We start from the raw sequence: 19,603 nt of genomic DNA, 5'->3' as shown, positions 1-19,603 counted from the left end.
TGTGGTTTACAGAGTAACTGCATTCAGAAATAGTTTTATGACTGCTTTATGTACTTGTTCAGATTTTTCAAGCATCATTTGTTATGTTATACACGGTGTGACATTAATATATGATCTGTTTTTCAACAGGTTGGCCATTTGGCAACACAATATGTAAGATGAGCGGCATGGTTCAAGGGGTATCTGTATCTGCCTCTGTTTTTACTTTGGTAGCAATAGCAGTGGATAGGTGAGTAACAATAAGGGTTCAAGGTCCACCTAATGTTTTTAGTGTAAAACAGGCTGTATCTGGAACGGGGTGGGGGCATACTTCTCCTGTACGACTGGCCAAGCTGGCCCTATATAATGGATAGTAAAGAGAGGAAGTAAACTTATCTGACAGTTTTAACTGTATGTTACACTGAACTAGCTCCACTAGCTGAAATATTTAATTAGCCAGTATAGTGAATATAGCCTTTAATGTCATAACACACTATGTTTTTAGGATGGCTCGCACAGCAAATTATTTTTTCATTTTGATCATTATTGCTCCATCTTTGTTTTCATTATTTTCATATTTCTCGTATTTTTCCTCACTTACTTTTCCTCCTGGTGTCTCCTCTTATCCCACTCAAAGAACACTATGTCAGCCGGTCCACTATATGTGGTGTAATTTGAAAAGCAGGCATTAGCCTTTCAGACTTTATAGCATAAGAATGATTTTATCATATGTAAAATAATATATCACATTTTTATCGTATCACAAGAGACATGGCTGCCTTTTAAACAAAATCAGTTGTTTCCTGCCACTAAAATGCTTTGGAATTTTTATCAATAATATGATTGGCTCAAAATAGCAAACATTTAATTAGAATATAACCGTAATCTAAGTCAGTTTGCTTCTCTTATGTTTCTCTACAACCCATGTCAGTCGCCTACTTTTGGACCAATAATAGGCAGTCTCAACAAATGGCACATATTTTCACATTAAAGCAGGCAATGGTTACAACTCACGCCATCTATATTAATAAACAGACACCCCAAATCCTCATACAGCCTCCTGAACTTTAATACGCATTCATTAAATGCAAAATAAATACAATAGAAAATGCATAACCTTCAGGGGAAGCTACCAAAGCTACCAAGGAACATTTCATCTGTGTGCCAAAGTTTTGCAACACTGAAATCAGTAGGAGAGCTTCCTGCTCATGTGCATATGGTATCTAATAAGACTCACTCCGACATCCCAAAAGTTTATTGAACAGTCCCGAAACACATTTCCTGCACAGTAAAAAGCTGAGGTCCAGGGAAAGGGGTTAATTCATACAGGAGGATTCTCTAGAATCCCTCCAAGCATTTGTAAGGAAGACAGCATAATTAAGGGATCACTCAGCCATTATATGCATTAAAGAGCATCTGATGACTGGTGTGTCTCTCTAAGAGATTTAACCTTCTGCTGCTAAGAATGGTAAATCATGGCTCTTTCAGTTATTTTGGGATCTATTTGTCTATTTACAGCAAAAAAATGCATAATTGAAAGATGACATTGAAAGTCATTATTGAATTGTTTTTAAATGTCTGCATACTCATTATGTTACCGCTGCATGAATGCATATTTAATAGACATTCAACTACTTGGGTTTAGTTCACTTATGTCACGGTTTAATTGTTGCTAGAATTAGTGAAACTCAGGACTGCTCAGCCCCTGTGAATCAAAGTAAATTATACTGCACTTTGTTAAAACACAAAAAGTCAAAATGTGCCATTATTCAATATTAAAATTCAAATAGCTCTACAATAAAAGAAATTCAAAATGAAATGCAAAGCAATACAAGAAAATCACACATGAATGATTAGCCAGCATCTACAGACTGCATTTGACCTGAAGTTGGCAACTCAGTAAATGTACTCAGTGTACGTTATATTACCATTACTGGAGTGCAAAGCAGTGAAGGACTTCAGCTAATTTAGTATTTGAGCCAATTTCCTCTTGAACAATGTTTTCTGATTACCCAGCAAAATAATACGTTTTCAGAATTATTGCTTTATTCAATGGTCAGGTCAGCCATCTGTGAAATCCAGATGGGTTTCTAGTGTGTATGTCTGCATCTAGAATAGGTTATTTTTAAAAGGATCCTTGCCAGTAATAGCCATTGCCAGCACTAGCCTTTGTTATAAAATTACAAAAGTAGTATAGTTGTATGACAACACTGCCTCTATTTTCTCTTGTTGGGCATCGTTTCTAAATAGCTGGTTTTCAGTAAAGTGGAACCTATAATTTTCTTCTTTCATCAAATAGTTCTCCTGCAAAAAGAGCTGATGTGGCCCTGTCTATTACATTGATAATGTGGGAAGATTTCTTGAAAGCCATTTCACTGACCTAACTATGTATCACGCAAGGCCAGATAAACTTCCTGAAGGGGAGTTCATGGATATAGAAAAATCATATGTGTTTCTTCTATGGGCATATATGCATGAAAGTCAGCTTGGCTTTTTAAATGTTAAAAATGCCACTCGTTTCTCCAAAAGAAAACCACTATCCACTATTTTGTGGAGGCGACTTGTACAAGCTATTTTCTTAGGGCATCTTGCACTGCTTGCTTGCAGATGGTGATCCAGTTTCTTACTGCCCCTGCAGTGCCAAAAACTTTACTAAGGTTAGGAGAGGGAATCTTAACTTAATCTCTTATACTGTTAGTGAAAATGAGTGATCTTCAGTGCACAAGGAAGCCCATCAGCTCTCAGTTGGACAGCTACAGAAAATGATGCGTGTAACAATAGTTCTGCCACATTTTTTTGATAATTCCAATGAGGAACCATCAGAGAAGCCAAAGTTATTTAAAAAATTTAACAGCTAACAAGTTCTTTTATCCAATATGGGCTGAAGAAATAAATGGCTTCTAGTGTCATAATCCTCAATGGATTACAGTACACACAGTGCCTACATCAGATAGGATCAATTAGGAGAAACTGTCAAACTGTAAGAAGTCAAGTCAAGGTTTTTTTCTAAGAACAGATTAGACAGGAAATGCCATTAAATCTTAATGGAAAAATAAAGAACGTTATACCTCTTATCTAAAAACATTCAATTTAAGGGAACATTTTAATGCTGCTACGTATTTTTTACTTTTATAAGCCTCAATAAAGCAGCTTAAAAATATACCAACAGCTGGCTGTACAGAATCTAAGTATGTAATTACAATTAAGTTGATCTCGTATGAAAAGTATTTACCGGTATTATTATTATTCTATATTCTAAGAGCCAGCTCCCTCTTTGAGTATTTCGGGCTGAGTATCTAGGACTTTCTTGTATGTTTCCATTAAGGAGGAGTTTTGGTTTCAACTACTTGAGTTGATTATTTGACTATTGAGACAGTTGACATGATTGTTAAATTGATCATTTCCTTGATAATAATGCATTATCAGACAATATTCATGCTTGGTAACAAAAAATAATTTAGGATGAAGGGGCATGAAGTTTAGTTGCAATTTAAGGCAGAAAATAAGCAACCTAAGGGAAAATGTATGACTGCATTGTAATAGATGTCATAGATGGATGAATCTAGTACATTTTATCTCTCGTGTGGCAATTTAATTAAATGCTGGGACGGTGTAGACAACTGGCAAATGTGACCTGCGGAAAAAATAGCTCTGTTTCCAGTATTTAGCTTTGTTTAGTTGAAGCACATACCCCTTTTGGGCCAAAGTAGAGAAAGATGTAACTTCACATAAGCTTTTATCTCTTCCTTATGGGTATTTCAGATTGAAATGTTGCAGACAAATGTGAAGAAAACAGTAGGTGCCCAAAAAAATGTCACTTAACCTAGACATAACATAAATTATATTTTGCTTAGTAGGGATTAGCTGCCAGATTAAAGCTTTCTATACATTACTGAGCATGGCATAGGCAGTAATGGGGTTTTAGGTAGGTTCTATACTCCCTGTGGGTACATCTCTATTTACCCCACCACATGGTGAAGAAGATTCTTTTTTTATATTTCTTTTTCTTTTTTAAGTTAAACTTCTTTCTTTACTGGAGAGGCAAACATGTATTTTATGCCTTGCTATCACATGCACTCACTTTTTATTGAATATACCTGCCCATTTTGCAAAGAAATATATCAAAAGAGCAACCATTACTTAAAAAAGAACAAGCTGGGATTGAAATGATGGTGACATTTTTTGCAATTTGTTAGAAAAGTTTTACAGGGATTTTATAAAATGTGACAAAACCATAATCCATCCAGGACTAAAAATCACATATAATTTGTTATACTTCTGTTTTCCAGCTGTGACATCTATCAAAGGCATAGCCTTTTCTGCGTTCCCTGCAAAATTCCTTTCAATGGCAGTAATTACCTAGTGACATTTACATTAGATTCTCATTGTGAAATAGCAAGTAGAAAGCTGGGACACCCTCCCTAGACTCCACCTGCATTGTATTAGCACACTACACATGCATCCCTGGTACTCTGAGATTGCTTACAACTGTGCAGTTACCCTAAGCTTTTAGCATAAATATAAATATGGAACTAGTTTAAAATAATAATAAGATATGCAAGATAACAGTTCTCACATATCTGTACAGCAAAAGTGAAAACGAAAGCGAAAGAGGTGAACGGATAAAAGAAAAGGAACACATGGTTAATATATTGTAACTTGTATGTACACTGTATATGTAGGTAAGGTCAGGGATAATCTGGACAGTCAATTCTTTAGTTAGAGTTTGTAGAATTTTCCTTACCTAGAGAAGCTATCCAATTTATAGTTTTTCTATGATTCATTTATAGAATAATTGTGTAGCTTTAACTACAGCAACTACCGTATGTATAATGTAAGCTGTAGTTCAATAATGCTTGAGATATTACTTTATCTGATGCTTATTGCTGGTGTAATTACAGATATCCAGATGTCACTTTTATGATAGCGTAAATGACCAACAATAACAAGTTGTTGACCATGTTAACCTTGGAGGATCTGGAGCTTTTCTATTGAAACTGCTACTTTTTCCTAGATGTTAATAATCAAACAAACCTTTCAAGATTATCCCAAAGCAACTGATCTCAACTGGCTTTTCAGCTGCCAAATTTCAAATGTTTAATAAACGATTTGCAACAGAATAGAAACATACCAGTAATTCCTCATTTGTTTTTGCAAAAGCAGTGTGAATGATTTAAAAAGTGTGCCAAACAGTCAATTTGCCATTATTTTATTAGGAAACTAACATTAAAAATGGGTTTTAGTGAAAACATCTCTTTTTCTCCAGATACAAATTTGTAGCATCTAGATTGCCAAATTCATTTTGGGGAGATTAGATTTGTTAATATAAATAAATAGCAGATTCCATAGAGCTTTCCAATCAAAGGCAACAAAAATAATTTGAAATCGAGAGAAGGTGGGAGAAGGGTAGCCAGTTAGTAAGGAGTTGCAATAATCCAGACAGAATATCACTCACAAGAGAGGAAAACTGGATGGTAGTTTGATGGGGATGCTGGATTAAGGAAATATTTCTTTAGGATGGGCTAGATGATGGCATGTTTAAATGAGAATGGGAATAATCTGAAGGTTTGTGGTGGTTTTTTTTTTAGGTAGAAGAGGTGTGGGAGTTATGGCAAGGTTAAATGTCAACAGGCTGTGGTCAGACAGAGGGACAGAGAAAAATTAGATATTGAACAAAGTGGGAGAACACTAGGTCACTTTGGTGGCCATCATGCTGCGTGGGAGAGGTGGTGCATTGTGAGAGACCAAAAGAGGAGGAGAGTGACAGTAGTTAAGAAGCAGAAGCTGAGGATTGATCATTAATAGGTATATATATATATATATATATATATATATATATATATAGGTCCACCAGTATTAGTGTAGGGATAGTGAAGGAAAGAAAGTGAGAGAGAACCATGTGGCAAAGTGATCAAACAATTGTGAATTAGGGTCAGAAGGCCGGTAGATCACAGCAACAATTGGGGAAAACAGACAGAAAAAAATGTATTTAAAAAGACTAGAACAAGGGAGATGGAATTGGTGGCAGACACAGCATGCGTTCCAGAGGGCACAGGATTACAGTATTACATGGATTGCTGGGATTACAGTGGATTGGGATTGCAGGGGCAGAAGCAGGTTAGAATGGTGGGATTCAATGTCCCCTGAGCACAGAAGGAAGAAGATTCAGTATCAGATTCAGTTCAATAACAAATGGGATAGTGATTTGTGGGAATAGACTCCCTTCATCTAAAATTGGTTAGGGTTGGGTTTAAAGGAAGAAGAGAAGGGCATGTGAGCTAAGGTTGGGTGATGGCAAGAGGGAAGGGGAGATATGGACTGTGGAGGGGATGTTAAGGGGAAGATGAGTGTTTAAAGAGTAGGGGAAAAGAAAAGAAGAATAAAACCATGTAGGGGTCATAGTAAGGATTAGGGTGAGCTAGACAAAAAAGATTAGGTGGTTACTTGCTGACTGCAAAGGAAGGTGGTATTGCAGTTACTGTAGTTTCTCTCCAGTTTAATTTCTCATATGTGTTAGACTTGGGCGCCGGCCAGCTCTTCGTATTCCACGAATATTCGCACGTTCTTGTCTTCTGTTCGGGCGAATATTTGTGTATGTTCTTTGTGTTCGTTTTCTTCTTTGTTTTTTCAGTTTTTTTTAAGAAGGGGTTAATATGGGGTTAACGCGGGATGGACTATGCAGCAGCTTTGGCGCCAGGAGTTTAAATGTCCGTACGAGCAACTCTATTTTAAAATCCTGGCCCAGCTGGCAGAGACCACTGGTCTCCCTGCTACAACAGTTAAAAGTCCGTAGAAACGACCGATAAAGTCGCTTGTACAGACCTTTAACTGTTATAGCAGGGAGACCAGTGGTATCTGCCGGCCAAGTTAACCCCTGACGGCGACCCTACAGATTTCTGCTCCCATTATCTACGCAGCATCGTAGGGGTTAATGGGAGCAGAAATCCGTATGTTCGCCATCAGGAGTTAAAAAGGCCGTGCGAGCGAGCCTATTGGTTGTCTGCAGGGTCCTCCTCTGGCATCAACCAGACCAGGGAGATTCTTCGTGTTGTGTGTCTTCTTCGTGTACGTTTTACCGCCGCTATCTTCGCTTCTTCGTTTCTTTGGGACGATCAGATATTTCACACCTCGTCTTAACAATTGCAACTAAGCTACACAAGACACAGCATCCTACAAATAGACAAGAGGGAGACATAGCATGTGAAAAAAGGGGCTACAGCAGGAGAACAGGATTTCAGTTGTGGATCAAATGCAATTAGATAAGCATAGCAGGTAAAAAATGGGATTGCAGCAGGATATGAGGGATGTAGGGATGAATCGGATGCAATAAAATAACCATACCAGGTGAAAAACATGATTACAGCAGGAGATAAGGGATTCAGGCGTGGATCAGATGCAATGAAATAAGTATAGGAGATGAAGATGGTGGCGATTAATACAGATTGGTGAGTGGTGGAATAAAAGCAAGAAGACACCTACAGCACTTTACATTACCTATGTTCACCTGTTAATGAGTAATTAACCCCTTTCAAAATTTAGCAACCGATTTACCGTTTTTTCTATATTAACCATATTTCAGTGTAACCATAATTCTTCTTTTTCATGTATACACACTAGACTTAGGCAAGTGGACCAAAAATGATTCAGACTAATTTTTCTTTTAGCTTTTGGTTCATTCCTTTTTTTGGCAACAAATTTTGTTTCCTACTCTTTCAGCTGGGATGGAATTCAAAAGTGTTTTCCGATTGGGAAAAGAGATATTCAATGTCCCTCACCTTTATTCACTCTCTTTTACGCTCTCTCAGACTCTCTCACGCTCTCTCAAACTATCCCTATTTTCTCCTTGGACCGCTTTTGTTTCCCTGCCCTCTTTCCTGCATCTACGCTTCATCTCTCGCCTCTTGTTCTAATGTCTTCTTTTTCCTGTCTTCTCCCTGTGTCTTCTTTCTTCATCTGCTTCTCCATGACCCAGGTGCTACAGTTAGGTGCCGACATGGGTGGGTTCATCAGAGATCCCAGTCCTTGCTGTTCTCAATAGTGTTTAAGGTTTTGTCAACATTGATTTAGATATTGGTTAAGCCCTGTTATGTTTATCAATTAGCATGGAGCCAGTATTTTGGGGTAGTTTGTGGTACATTGGGAACATTAGTAGTGCCCTCTTATTAACTTAAACTAAACTAAGATTTATAAATGATAAAAAACTAAGTTGTTTATCTTATATAATTCATATTCACGTATTTCTTTTCCCTATGCACATCATGTCTGCAAACTTTTGAAGGGTTTCACTTACAATAATTATGTATATATATTTTTTTTAATTACAGATTTCGATGCATTGTTTACCCCTTCAAGCAAAAGCTGACCATATCAACTGCTGTTGTAATTATCGTAGTCATCTGGGTTTTAGCTGTCTCTATCATGTGTCCAACTGCAGTCATGTCCCACGTTAAAGAAGACAGACATTTTAGAATTGTTCTTGGTGGTAGTAACCAAACAAGTCCTATTTATTGGTGCCGTGAGGACTGGCCAAATCCACAGATGAGGAAAATATATACAACAGTGCTGTTTGCTAATATTTATCTTGCTCCTCTGTCTCTGATTGTGATTATGTATGCTAGGATAGGAATTACTTTATTTAAGAGTGAATTAAATGTTGAAAGTAAGAATCACCAGCAACAAAGACATGCTGTATCTCGCAGAAAGCAGAAGGTCATCAAAATGCTTATTGTTATTGCTCTACTTTTTATTCTTTCTTGGTTGCCTTTGTGGACTCTAATGATGTTATCAGACTATGCCAACCTAACAGAAAACCAGCATCAGGTGATTAATATTTACATTTATCCTTTTGCACACTGGTTGGCTTTTTTCAATAGCAGTATCAACCCAATAATTTATGGATTCTTCAATGAGAATTTCCGCCGTGGATTTCAGGCTGCCTTCAAACTTCAGCTCTGCTCAGAGGAAATAGAAAGAAGAACTATGTATTCTCACAGAGCTCAAGGTAATGCCATTTTGCCTGCAATGTCCCAAAACCAAGGACACCAAGACTCTGCATTTGAAAAGCAAAGCAATGATGAAAAGGAATCAGAAAAACGCAGGCCTTTAACAAGCGACCAGGATTTGGTAATGGAAGATTTGGAAATGTTTTCAAATAACAATGGAATTCAAAAAGACATGGTATGATTGCCTCAACAATCTAGCTTTGAAAACAAGTGTACATTATGTATTTGCCAGAGACTATTTTTTTTGTGTGTGTGTATAATAAGGTAAACAAATCATTTCCAAGCCAAACATATACCCCACACTGGTCTATGATGATAAAAAATATACATGATTTGTACAGATGTTAATGTGAATGCTTGTATATACTTAAACTTCTGTTGTATGTAATGCATTAACATTTTCAGAAACAAAAATGTAAATAAAGTTAATGCTATTTTTGGTGCATTGCAAATGTAAATGTTATTTTTGTTTTCATTTGAATCCCATAATATAGGGTGAACAGATCATTTTGTTAACTGGCACTCTCATAATTTTAATGCAGTTGCTTTGAAATTTAAAGACATAGCATACACTGAAAAAAACTAGCCACTTAACCCTTTTCACGACAAACCATGTACATGTACTAGCTCAAGATGCAATGCATTTGTACATGTACATGGTAGCCTGATTTGCCACGCTATATGGGATGCCCCCTTCTTACCCACTTTCAGGCCAGGTTTGCAGAGGTGTATACCCCCGAGCAGAATTTGACCATTCATGAGTCTCTCATGAAGTACAAGGGGAGACTCGTATTCAAACAGTATATACCTTCAAAACAGATATGGCGTGAAGTTCTATATTCACTGTGAGAGTGAAAGTCGGTATGTTCAAACATTCCCGGTCTATGAGGGAAACGACTGGTTGGCCAGGACATCTGGGAAGCAGTCCTAAAATTGTGTGAGACTTTATATCCCCCTGATGAACAAAGGGTACCATCTGTACTTTGCATTTTTACACCAGCGTCCCTTCATTCCGACTGATTTACTGTTTCAAGAAAGTTGCCTGCGGTATTAACTGCAAGGGGCTGCCAGCACAGTTAGCACAGACCCAGTTAAAAAAGGGTGACTACTCCTCTCTGCGCACGGAGGAGCTGCTGGCACTTAAGTTTAGAGACAGGAAGTATGTGTGCATGCCCAGCACCATCCAGGACAAGAGCACTATCCCTGTCCCTGTCTGTTGCAGACCCAGTGTGCATTAGGGCCTATAATAAGCACATGGGAGGTGTTGACCTGGCACACCAGCTGCTACATCCATACCTCATCATCAGGAAGTGTAAAGCATGGTACACAATGCAGATTGCCACCCACAATGCCTTCCTCATTTTTAAAAAGTCACGCCCTAGAGCAATAACATTTCTGCAATTTCAGCTGATCTCAGGGGTGCAGACTTCTGATGCACCTGGCCCTTCGACAGTTCAAGGAGTGGGAAGGACTGCTGACGCCCACTTCATTTATTAAATCCCACCAACAACCACAAAGAGAAATCCCCAAAAGGAATGCTGAGTGTGCCGAAGGAAAGGCAAATGAAGGACACTTAATTTTATTGTCCCTCTTGCCTGTCTGCAATTGCTTTAGGGAGTACCATGCAGTTCCCATTCACCCCCCCAGCAGCTGCCAATTCTTAACTTCCATCTGATGACTGAAAACCCCATCACCTAATGCTACACATCATTTTCTGTATTTTTCATATAAAGTTCACTGTGTTTGATAAATACAGAAAAATGCCCCAAAAAACCTTGACAGAAAATGGCACAAATTGCCACCTGCCATGCACTAAAAAGTGCACATTCCCTATAGGACCCTATAACTACAGAATAGCCTGGTACATGCATATACTGAGGGATACAGCAGAATGCAAAATGAGGGGTTTTGTGGCAAAATGGTTAAAAAATGGCCCCTTCAAGAGGTGCAAAATGCCACGGGGTCCAAAAACAAACATGGGCCCATAAAATGAAATGGTAAAATTTTACGTTTGCAAGCTATAAAGTGTGCGTCTCCTATAGGACCGTATAACTACAGAAAAGCCTGGTACATGCATATACTGGGGACGCAGCTGTACTGGAAGGATATAGCAGAATGGTGGGTTTTATGACAGCAGCACCCACCAGGTGTACACAATTCACACAAAAAGTGTATTTATTTTGTGTAAAAGAGAGGAAAAATTTCACTAAAAGCTTCGGCAGGAAATGATTAAAAAGGGACCACTTGAAGAGGTACAAAATGTAGCATACAATTAGGTGTGTTTAAACAAAAAGGTGCTAGAGATCATCAATTTAATATGTTGATTGAAACACATTTTGCTGGCTCACCCCACCTGTCAAATGAATAAGACACCAATAAAACATACAAAAACATATTAGATTTACCAAATGGCATGACATCATATATAAACTTCTCAACATTCTAACTAATACATTCTATGTGTCTACTGACAACGCTACAGGCCTGCCATATGCTGCTGATCATTATAAAACTCCTGACACGATGAGTAACCACATGGGCATGCCTCTTCCCACCATAATTTAGGCAACTTCAAAACTCCAAACTAACAATCTGGGCCACTTTGTTACAGAATTTTTGACCCTACTTAAGCACTTTGCCTGGCCACACCTGCACTGCTTTACCCACATCCTTAGCCACATCAAGGCACCGCAGACCCATACCAATGGCATTCAAATAGACTACATCTCTCCCTAACATCCCGAGGGATTTGTCTTAATCTCGCCAGGCATTATGGCCACACCACCATTGTAGGCTGCAGACCTAGAAGTAACCTTGCTGGCCCTGTCTACTGCAGCACCACACCAAAACAAACATAGGGTTATGTTGGACCATACTAGCACTTCTGTGGAAAAGCCATTTTAAATGTTAGCATGACACACATAACTAACTTACAGACAGCCCTACTGCACACATAATTACCCCCAGCGCGTATGAGGAGAAAGCCTGGTGTTCCACACCAGTTGCCTGATGCTTAACCTCAAAATGCACGCTTCCCAACTCAGTCTCCTAAAGCCCAACCTTCTGATCTGTGAGAAATCCAAACCTCTCTGCCTACCGTGCTGCCAAGACGCAAGAGTGTCCAGAATCCACACTAAGCAAGCCTTGCCATCTGCAAAAAAAGCATATTAACATTATTACGCATGTGCAAAATGTGAGGGGGCTGACCCGTCCCCTGACTGGGTACACCCGCCAAACGTTGCTTCCTTCTCCCCATAGCCACTAGTAATACAAGACTTCAATGTTCAGGTAGAGCTAGAGTCGAAGAGGGCAGGAAACACAGCTCTTTAGGAGCCTAGGCATTGCAATACAGTGCTTTACTGACAAGGACAACGCAGAGACTTACCCCAGTAACAAGACAGAACTCGTATTAAGGTATTAACAAGAACTGACTTTATTGGGAACAACACAGATATTTATACACACAACATAATTGGATCAGGAGTATAATCTCATAAACTACCAGACAGCCCAACACCTTTATACTGTTCTATGACCAGCAATGCCCACCCCAAAAAAGTCACTATTTTGAGGTGATAATGAGAAAGCGGTGTCAATCCCGTGATACCAATGCAGAGCTCAGGGTCCAAGGATGTTATGTTCCAAAAAGTGACTTGATCTGACATCAAGACTTTGAGTGACACCGTCTAAAATGTCTCCAGGAATAGTCTGCGCGGTCCTAAAGATGGGTAATAAAACCAGGGTTGTCAAATAAGCTCCCTCTCCGTAACCACCTCCGAGTGTTGCCCACCATGAGCATAGCGTATCCTCAAAAGAGTGACGTGGTGGGACAATGGATGTTTGTAGAGGAACAGTTCCAATTCTCAGCTGTCATCGCCGAGGTTCTTAGCCGCTGTGCAGTTCCACAGGGGCATGGAGTGTTTCTGGCCATATAGAGCCCCCATAGCAGGCTAGTTAATGGGAGTCAGGTTAGGGCAAACCAGATGGGATTTTCAGGGTGACTTAGATGTAAGAGGGGACTTGGCAGGCAAGGAGTCTCCCCAGGAATTCATCAGTGCTCCCCTCCCAATCTGAAATTTACCCCATGGGTCCTCAGCCTCAGGGGGTTACCGTGACAGAAGTTAACTTCCAAGCATATTGTAAAACAATCAATTTTTTCATGTAAGACTGGGCCGGATGTCTCTCCTAAACTGGCCTGATTCCCATCTGCCTATGCACTTAATTATTTCCCCTCTGGTAAAATCTGGTAACCCCACACTGTTTAGACATTGCGTAAACACTGCCAGGAGTTGAAATTTGGAGTGGGAGATACAGTTAGCATTGAGCACCAGCCCTCTCTGCTGGGCCAAATGGGCATGTATGATCATAGTGACACAATTAAGGGCTGGTGGCCTCCTAAACATGGTACTCTCTGTAGGTATTGTCCTTTACCTCCACCAGGTCCTGAAAACAATCTTTCATCCAAGAAACACCCTTAGATTGGGCAACCATCCTCACAATAGACAGCAGCATCTCAATATAAAGATCAGAGAGGCATCTGATTGGCCCCAAACATACAGCTAATGTCATTAAGAACTATCTTCAGGTTAACGAAGAACAAGGAGTCCTGGAAGTGATGGAATGGCCCCCCACAGAGCCCCGAACATCATTGAGTCTATCTCTGATTACATAAAAAGAGAAAAGCATATGAGGCTGCCTAAATCCACAGACGAACTATAGTTTGTTCTCCAAGAGGTTTCGAACAACCTATCTGCAGAGTTCTTTAAAAAAACAAACTAAAAAGGTCCTCAATCCTACCACTAGTGTGCAGTGTTTCTGTCACCCTTTAAATATTTGACTCAGAATCCGCACCATTGACATTATTTTAATCATTTGACTTTTTTCCTTGGATAAACTTCATGTTCTCTAAAGTCGTCATTATTTTGCAGTTACCGAGTCATGAGGGTCACATTCTTCCGTCAGTTCCATGGGTATATTATCAACTACTCTGATAAGGCACTTTATGCTTCATAATATCAAGACTGTATTACTTATGTACTTAATTAATTCTATTACACTCAAGGATCAAATGATTTTCATTTGATTGACTGTGAATTTAACCAATCCAAACATTGCATAACAAAGATTCTATGATTTTGGTGATTTATCATTTTTCTTAAATGTGTCTTGCTGGTCAAAATGGATTTTTAAAGCACAGGAATACAGTTTCCAATTGCACATAATTTGGAACTTGTTTTGACATTAGAAATACATTTCATTTACAGATCAGGAAATATTAATAATAACAAACAAAACCAACAACCTATAAGGTAAAATAAACCCAAGTTCACCGTACCGTAACCTACCCACACAATCCTTAGTTGAGAAGGCATCAAATGGAAGGAGGCCTGAAAAAAGTAAAAAAAAAAAACAGTGGGAGAGGGTAATTTCATGATTTGATCCAGCCTTTCCTAAATATCACACTTTTCTTATATGCTTATGCATATGGTAATACCCAAACCCCAACACTGTATTGCAAGCTATCCAGGAGGAGCACACAATTACTCTTCTTTGTTTGGTTTGTTGATTTGTGGTTTTGATATAGAGGAACTAAAGAAAAGCAGAGGATAGCTTTAATTATTGCAACCCATTTCTGTCTTTAATTGGGTTTATCAATGTGCCTCTTTCAAATGTCTGCTATCATTTTATTAATAAACAAAGATTATAGAAAAGAACGGCAAAATGGTGTTCCAATGCAATAGACAGGAAAGTGTAGAAACATGAGGACAAAATAAAACCTAAATACCATACAATCCCTAAACTTTGAGGTAATATATGAACAGCTGTGCTGCATCCTTCATTACCCAGTCTCCCCTTTACACTTTTCTAGTTTTATCTTTCTCCAAATTCTCCAGACAAATTGGGTTCTGGACCAAACTTTCTACTACAGTAGAAATGATTGGTCCCATTAGCAAATTGACATGCAGTCTAGCTAATGGATAACCACCATTAAAAGGATCATGGGGAAGAAAGTATTAGGCATGCCACAAAACCATGATTCACACATCACTGGCAGCCTTTTGAGTTAAGAATACTTCATCACTCTAATATGTGCTATATACTCTGTTCTCAGTAGATCATTTATCACCTGTGCCAAAAGCCTAAGTCCCCTTTTAAACTGAAGAGTTAAGTGCATATAAGCCAATGACTAAAAATGGTCATTGATTGAATATGTATTAGTTATTACCTTCCATGAGATTATATGCTTGAGATATGCATTTTTCATCTTTGTTGCTTTAAAATGGATGATGAAACTAGTTCAAGCATGTAATGAAAGCCAACTAAAACCATTGCTCTGACAACACAACATACAGTACAAATAAGCTAATTAATTCCTTATTAGTTAATATAGATTGGGCTACTGTTCCATAAGGAAAAAAAACAACACAGAGAGAAAAGCTCTCCTGATGCATACAATTTTAATTACTCAAAACATTTTAAAGATTATCTATAGTAAAGACGTTGTTCTACATTTAAATGCATTGCTGGTTTCTGTAATTTAGTGCTTCATATGCATTTTTTCTTCTAAAATGGTTTATTGATCTGGATCCCATGCTTGTCAGAGCACATAGTGTGACTATAAGAAGCATGAGGCTACTATTCTTGAATGTACACACCAGACTTGAAGAGATAATGAAAATTTTTAGCACTACATATTTTGAAAGCCCTATCCTAATAAGTAAAATAAACTAAGTATTTTTCCCTGAATATGTTCTAAAGCATACAATCATCTCACAAGCAGCGTCTACCAAGGTCTTCTTCACAATTGCTCATCTATGGGCTGAAGCACCCTCTATTTTCTGCTTTGTGTTCTTCTACAGGCATGAGCTTGATCCAGACAAGAGTATCAAACAGTGTATATGGTAATCGGAGTGTTACATCCAAGTCATGATACCAGACCGGAAGTGGGCTGAAAAGGTAGGGCTTAGTGTATTCTATTTTTTAAAAAAAAGGATTTCTCAAAGTTCACTGTTTGTCTTGTCAAAAGCAAACAATTTTATCTAAGTTCACTGGGGTGTGGCTTAGCACACAACAAGACTGGCTGCACCTTGAGCGAGCTCCTGCTCTAACTGGGGTGAAAAAGGACAGTTAAAAAAGTGATTTTATGACTACTAATAGAACAAAAGACTCCCCAACAATATGTTAACACAACAAAGGTAAAAGCACAAGGGAAAGCGGTCCAGTACTTTAAACCAAAGCAGCAGAAGAAATATTTAGCTCTTCACATTGAGCTGTCACAAGATGGTGTCCAGGTCGACCACAAGGAGGATGACCGAACAGATGGGTGACCGAACAGATAAGGACCCCGTAGACAGCCCTGCTTTCCAGAGTCGGCAGGGGAAAGACAGGTCTAGGCAAAACAACATAAGGCTTTATTGAGTATCAGAATATATACAAGAAGCAGACCTGAAAACTTTGCCCCTGACATTGTTTTCCCATCTAACAGCAGGAAAAGAGAGGTGGAATTACCTGTAACATACTGCAATTTAGGATAAAATTAAGCCAAGAGACCTGAGGGGGTTACTTAAGACATTGGTGCTATAACAGGTTTGCTATAATAGTCATTCTACATCGCAGGGGAGCAGTTTTTGCTACTGGAGGGAATCTATTGCTCTAGTACTACCACACCCAGCTCATAAGGTTACAAGCTCTGTCAGCAGTGGGCAAAATTAATATGATAATATATTTGTAGATACTATTGATTTTACTCTACCCTTTAAGGTTTTTTCTCCCCCTTCGGTTTATTGACTTATTGCTTTCCTTAACGCCAACCTTTCCAATATCTAAATTACCTGACATGATCATGAACTGGAATGTGGCAACCTGGCAGAGTTCGAGCCAAGACAAATACATTCCAACCTACGCTGGAAGAGGAGAAGGCAGTTGCACCTTTCTAAGTTACAATAAATACATAATAAATGCTAGCAGATCTAGTTGTCGCCCTCGAAAGGGAAGGAGCATGAGCCATTTGAAGGAGTTGAGATATATGCCCTTATTGAGTGTTAGCAGTAAAACAGTACTTATATGTAGATGGCACCTGGGCTGCAGTGCTATGTTAGTTTTTCCATAATACAAATGTCACGCATAGAGCCCCAGAGTGCACTATATAAATTTATTTTAAAATATAAATTTATTTTAAAGATCATTTATTTAAGTAGAAGAATATTGGCAATGTGATCTAGGTAAAAGGAGCATGCACTAGACAATTCCACAATCCTTACTGATCCTAAGAGGTTCGCCAATCCCACATAGGCAAAGGAGCCTGTCTTTCGGAAACAATACACATAGCATAACCTTAACACCGATACAGGTATACAACAGGGCACTTCGAATGTCAACTTCAGTGAAATAAGAGGTCTATTTACTAAACTGTAAATGTTTGCAGGATCAAGCACAAGTTGGATAATGGCCCAGCACTAAAGCCAACTCGCCTTATCACTTGAAAATGATTCTAACTTGCATATCCCCCGGGACCCACAAGTAAAAAAAAAAACCAAAAAGTCATCAAGACGGTGATATTTAAAGTCACATTATTACAATTGAAAATCAAACACAAATTATTTATCTGTTTTTCAAAGTATATGCTTCGATTTCTACCAGAAACCAACTTGTTTGAGGAAGATGATGGAGCCTACAGAATGCATGAGTAAGGGAGCAAACGTTCTGAAAGCCTGCTTAAAATTTTCTTCATCTGAAGGGTGTTACAACATTAAAAAGCCTAACTTTTAGACAACAGAAGTAACAAAGGATTCCCACAAAAAGAGGAAAAGATGCAACATATTTGCCTATTGTCATCTATGCCTGGGATCACACCAGAAATATTACATATAACAAAAACTACAAAGCAGCAGTGAACTTAAGACATTACAATAAAACCATTTTAAAGATAACGTTAAGGCATATGATGCCTGACTGTTACTATACTATCAACATTGTTTCATCCAAAAGCATCAAAATCCTCTCCATTTTATGGTCTGTTTTTCTGCCCCTCCAGCTATTTGCCTTCTCAGCAATGCCTATGTGTAGGGTACTCGTTGCTGGCTCATGTGAGATTTCCAGAGGATCTAACAGGAACAAGTGCACGTTGGTATTTGGCGCTTTTATTGAGCACTTTGGCTGCATTACATTACAAGTAGGCATTTTTTTTTAAGACAAAAATGTATGTTAACCGACCCTTCCTGTACATTTCAACAAAATTCAGTTTTCAACTTGATGTCTAGGTGAATCTGTGTAATAATTGTGACAGTCACATTTATCGAAACATAACAACTGCATGAAAGTTACTCATAACTAGACATAAAAACAGTGAACTTGAAAACCACATTGCAAAATTTTTTTTCCGCACAGTCAATACTTTCTCAAAATGATCTTCAAATTTAATAGTATAATGCCAGTTGTCTAGGTTTCACTGATTTTTTAAAACTCAATTAAAACGCATTTAGACTTTTTATTTGAGCAATAGTTATAGACAAAAAAAGGTAGGAAGAAAGAGAATAATACATAGACAACGTTTTTAGTTGCACAAAAACCTTTGCAGAAATGCAACACCTCTAGTTGTTTCACAAAGACAGCAGCAGGAATACCAAAGTAACATCAAAGGTTTCCATTTCTCTTACATAATGTACAGGGCTTCACATAACCCAGCATTCATTTTTGTCTTGTTTTCCAGAGCAATGAAACATTGTAAAAGCATGCATTCAATTCATCTTTTTTTTGCGCTTTCATGGAGGTTAGCATTTAGAAAATGAACAATCTCTAAAAGGGAACAAGAGTGAGAGTACGTGAATTCATGTGTCATTTTCAACCACTTAAATCTGTATTTTGTTCTCCGTTCAGTGAGAGTGTTGGTGTTTAATACATTCTCATATTATTATCATTGTTATACCAGTATAATTAGCCTTACACCAGTTTTGTTGAAATGGCTTACTTAGTATCTTTACTTTATACCCTCCATTATTCTCTCTTCTTTCCAGATAAAATATATAATAGTTTAATAATATGGTCTGATTTTAACTGAGGTTAACAACAACATAATTTCATAAATTCGCTTTAACCCTTTCCCCCTTATGACACACCAATAAAATCCTTTCATTATGTTTTTATCTCTATTGCTTGAATGTGTTTCTCATCTACTCACTAAAGTTTGAGTGAGCTTACACAAGTTGGACAAAACCCTAACTTTCAAAAAAAAAGTTGAGTGTATTCAAGTGTATGTTAAAATCAAAGTAATGTTTCTTTGCCCTACGGCTACAGATTGAGAAATTGCTGCTGGCTGATTGATTTAATTTTCTTATCTCTGTTCTTAAAGAGACACCCCAGCCATCATATGCACTTACATGAATTTAATAGCTGAATCTCATTCATGGTGGGATTCTGCAGAATCTCTTAATTTGGTTCTTTCTCAAACTTTCAATATTTTTGTTTTTCTCAATTCATTTTTATTGAAAGGTTTTTCATATAAGAAATAAGTATAACTTTTAAGAGAAGAATACAGAAAAAAGAAAAAAGGGGAGGGGGAGGGGTTCAGTTACTTACAATAGTTAATGTTAATTTTTTATATATACTGCAGTACATCCACATGA

General features: G+C 38.1%; 1 protein-coding gene across 1 annotated transcript in view; it reads left to right on the top strand.

Annotated features, from left to right (window-relative positions):
- Positions 1-9,433, top strand: part of NPFFR2 (neuropeptide FF receptor 2) — a 68,328-nt gene extending 58,895 nt beyond the window's left edge. Inside the window, exons 3-4 of the mRNA XM_053461642.1 lie at positions 130-229; positions 8,304-9,433. Of these exons, the coding sequence (XP_053317617.1) occupies positions 130-229; positions 8,304-9,162 (959 nt within the window). The 3' untranslated portion in view covers positions 9,163-9,433. The remainder of the gene's footprint in view (positions 1-129; positions 230-8,303) is intronic.
- Positions 9,434-19,603: the final 10,170 nt, after the last annotated feature.

Source organism: Spea bombifrons, chromosome 1 (genome assembly GCF_027358695.1).
Source record: "Spea bombifrons isolate aSpeBom1 chromosome 1, aSpeBom1.2.pri, whole genome shotgun sequence".
NCBI lineage: Eukaryota > Metazoa > Chordata > Amphibia > Anura > Pelobatidae > Spea > Spea bombifrons.
Note: the sequence above shows the minus strand (reverse complement) of the source record. Positions and strands in the feature narration are given on the sequence as shown.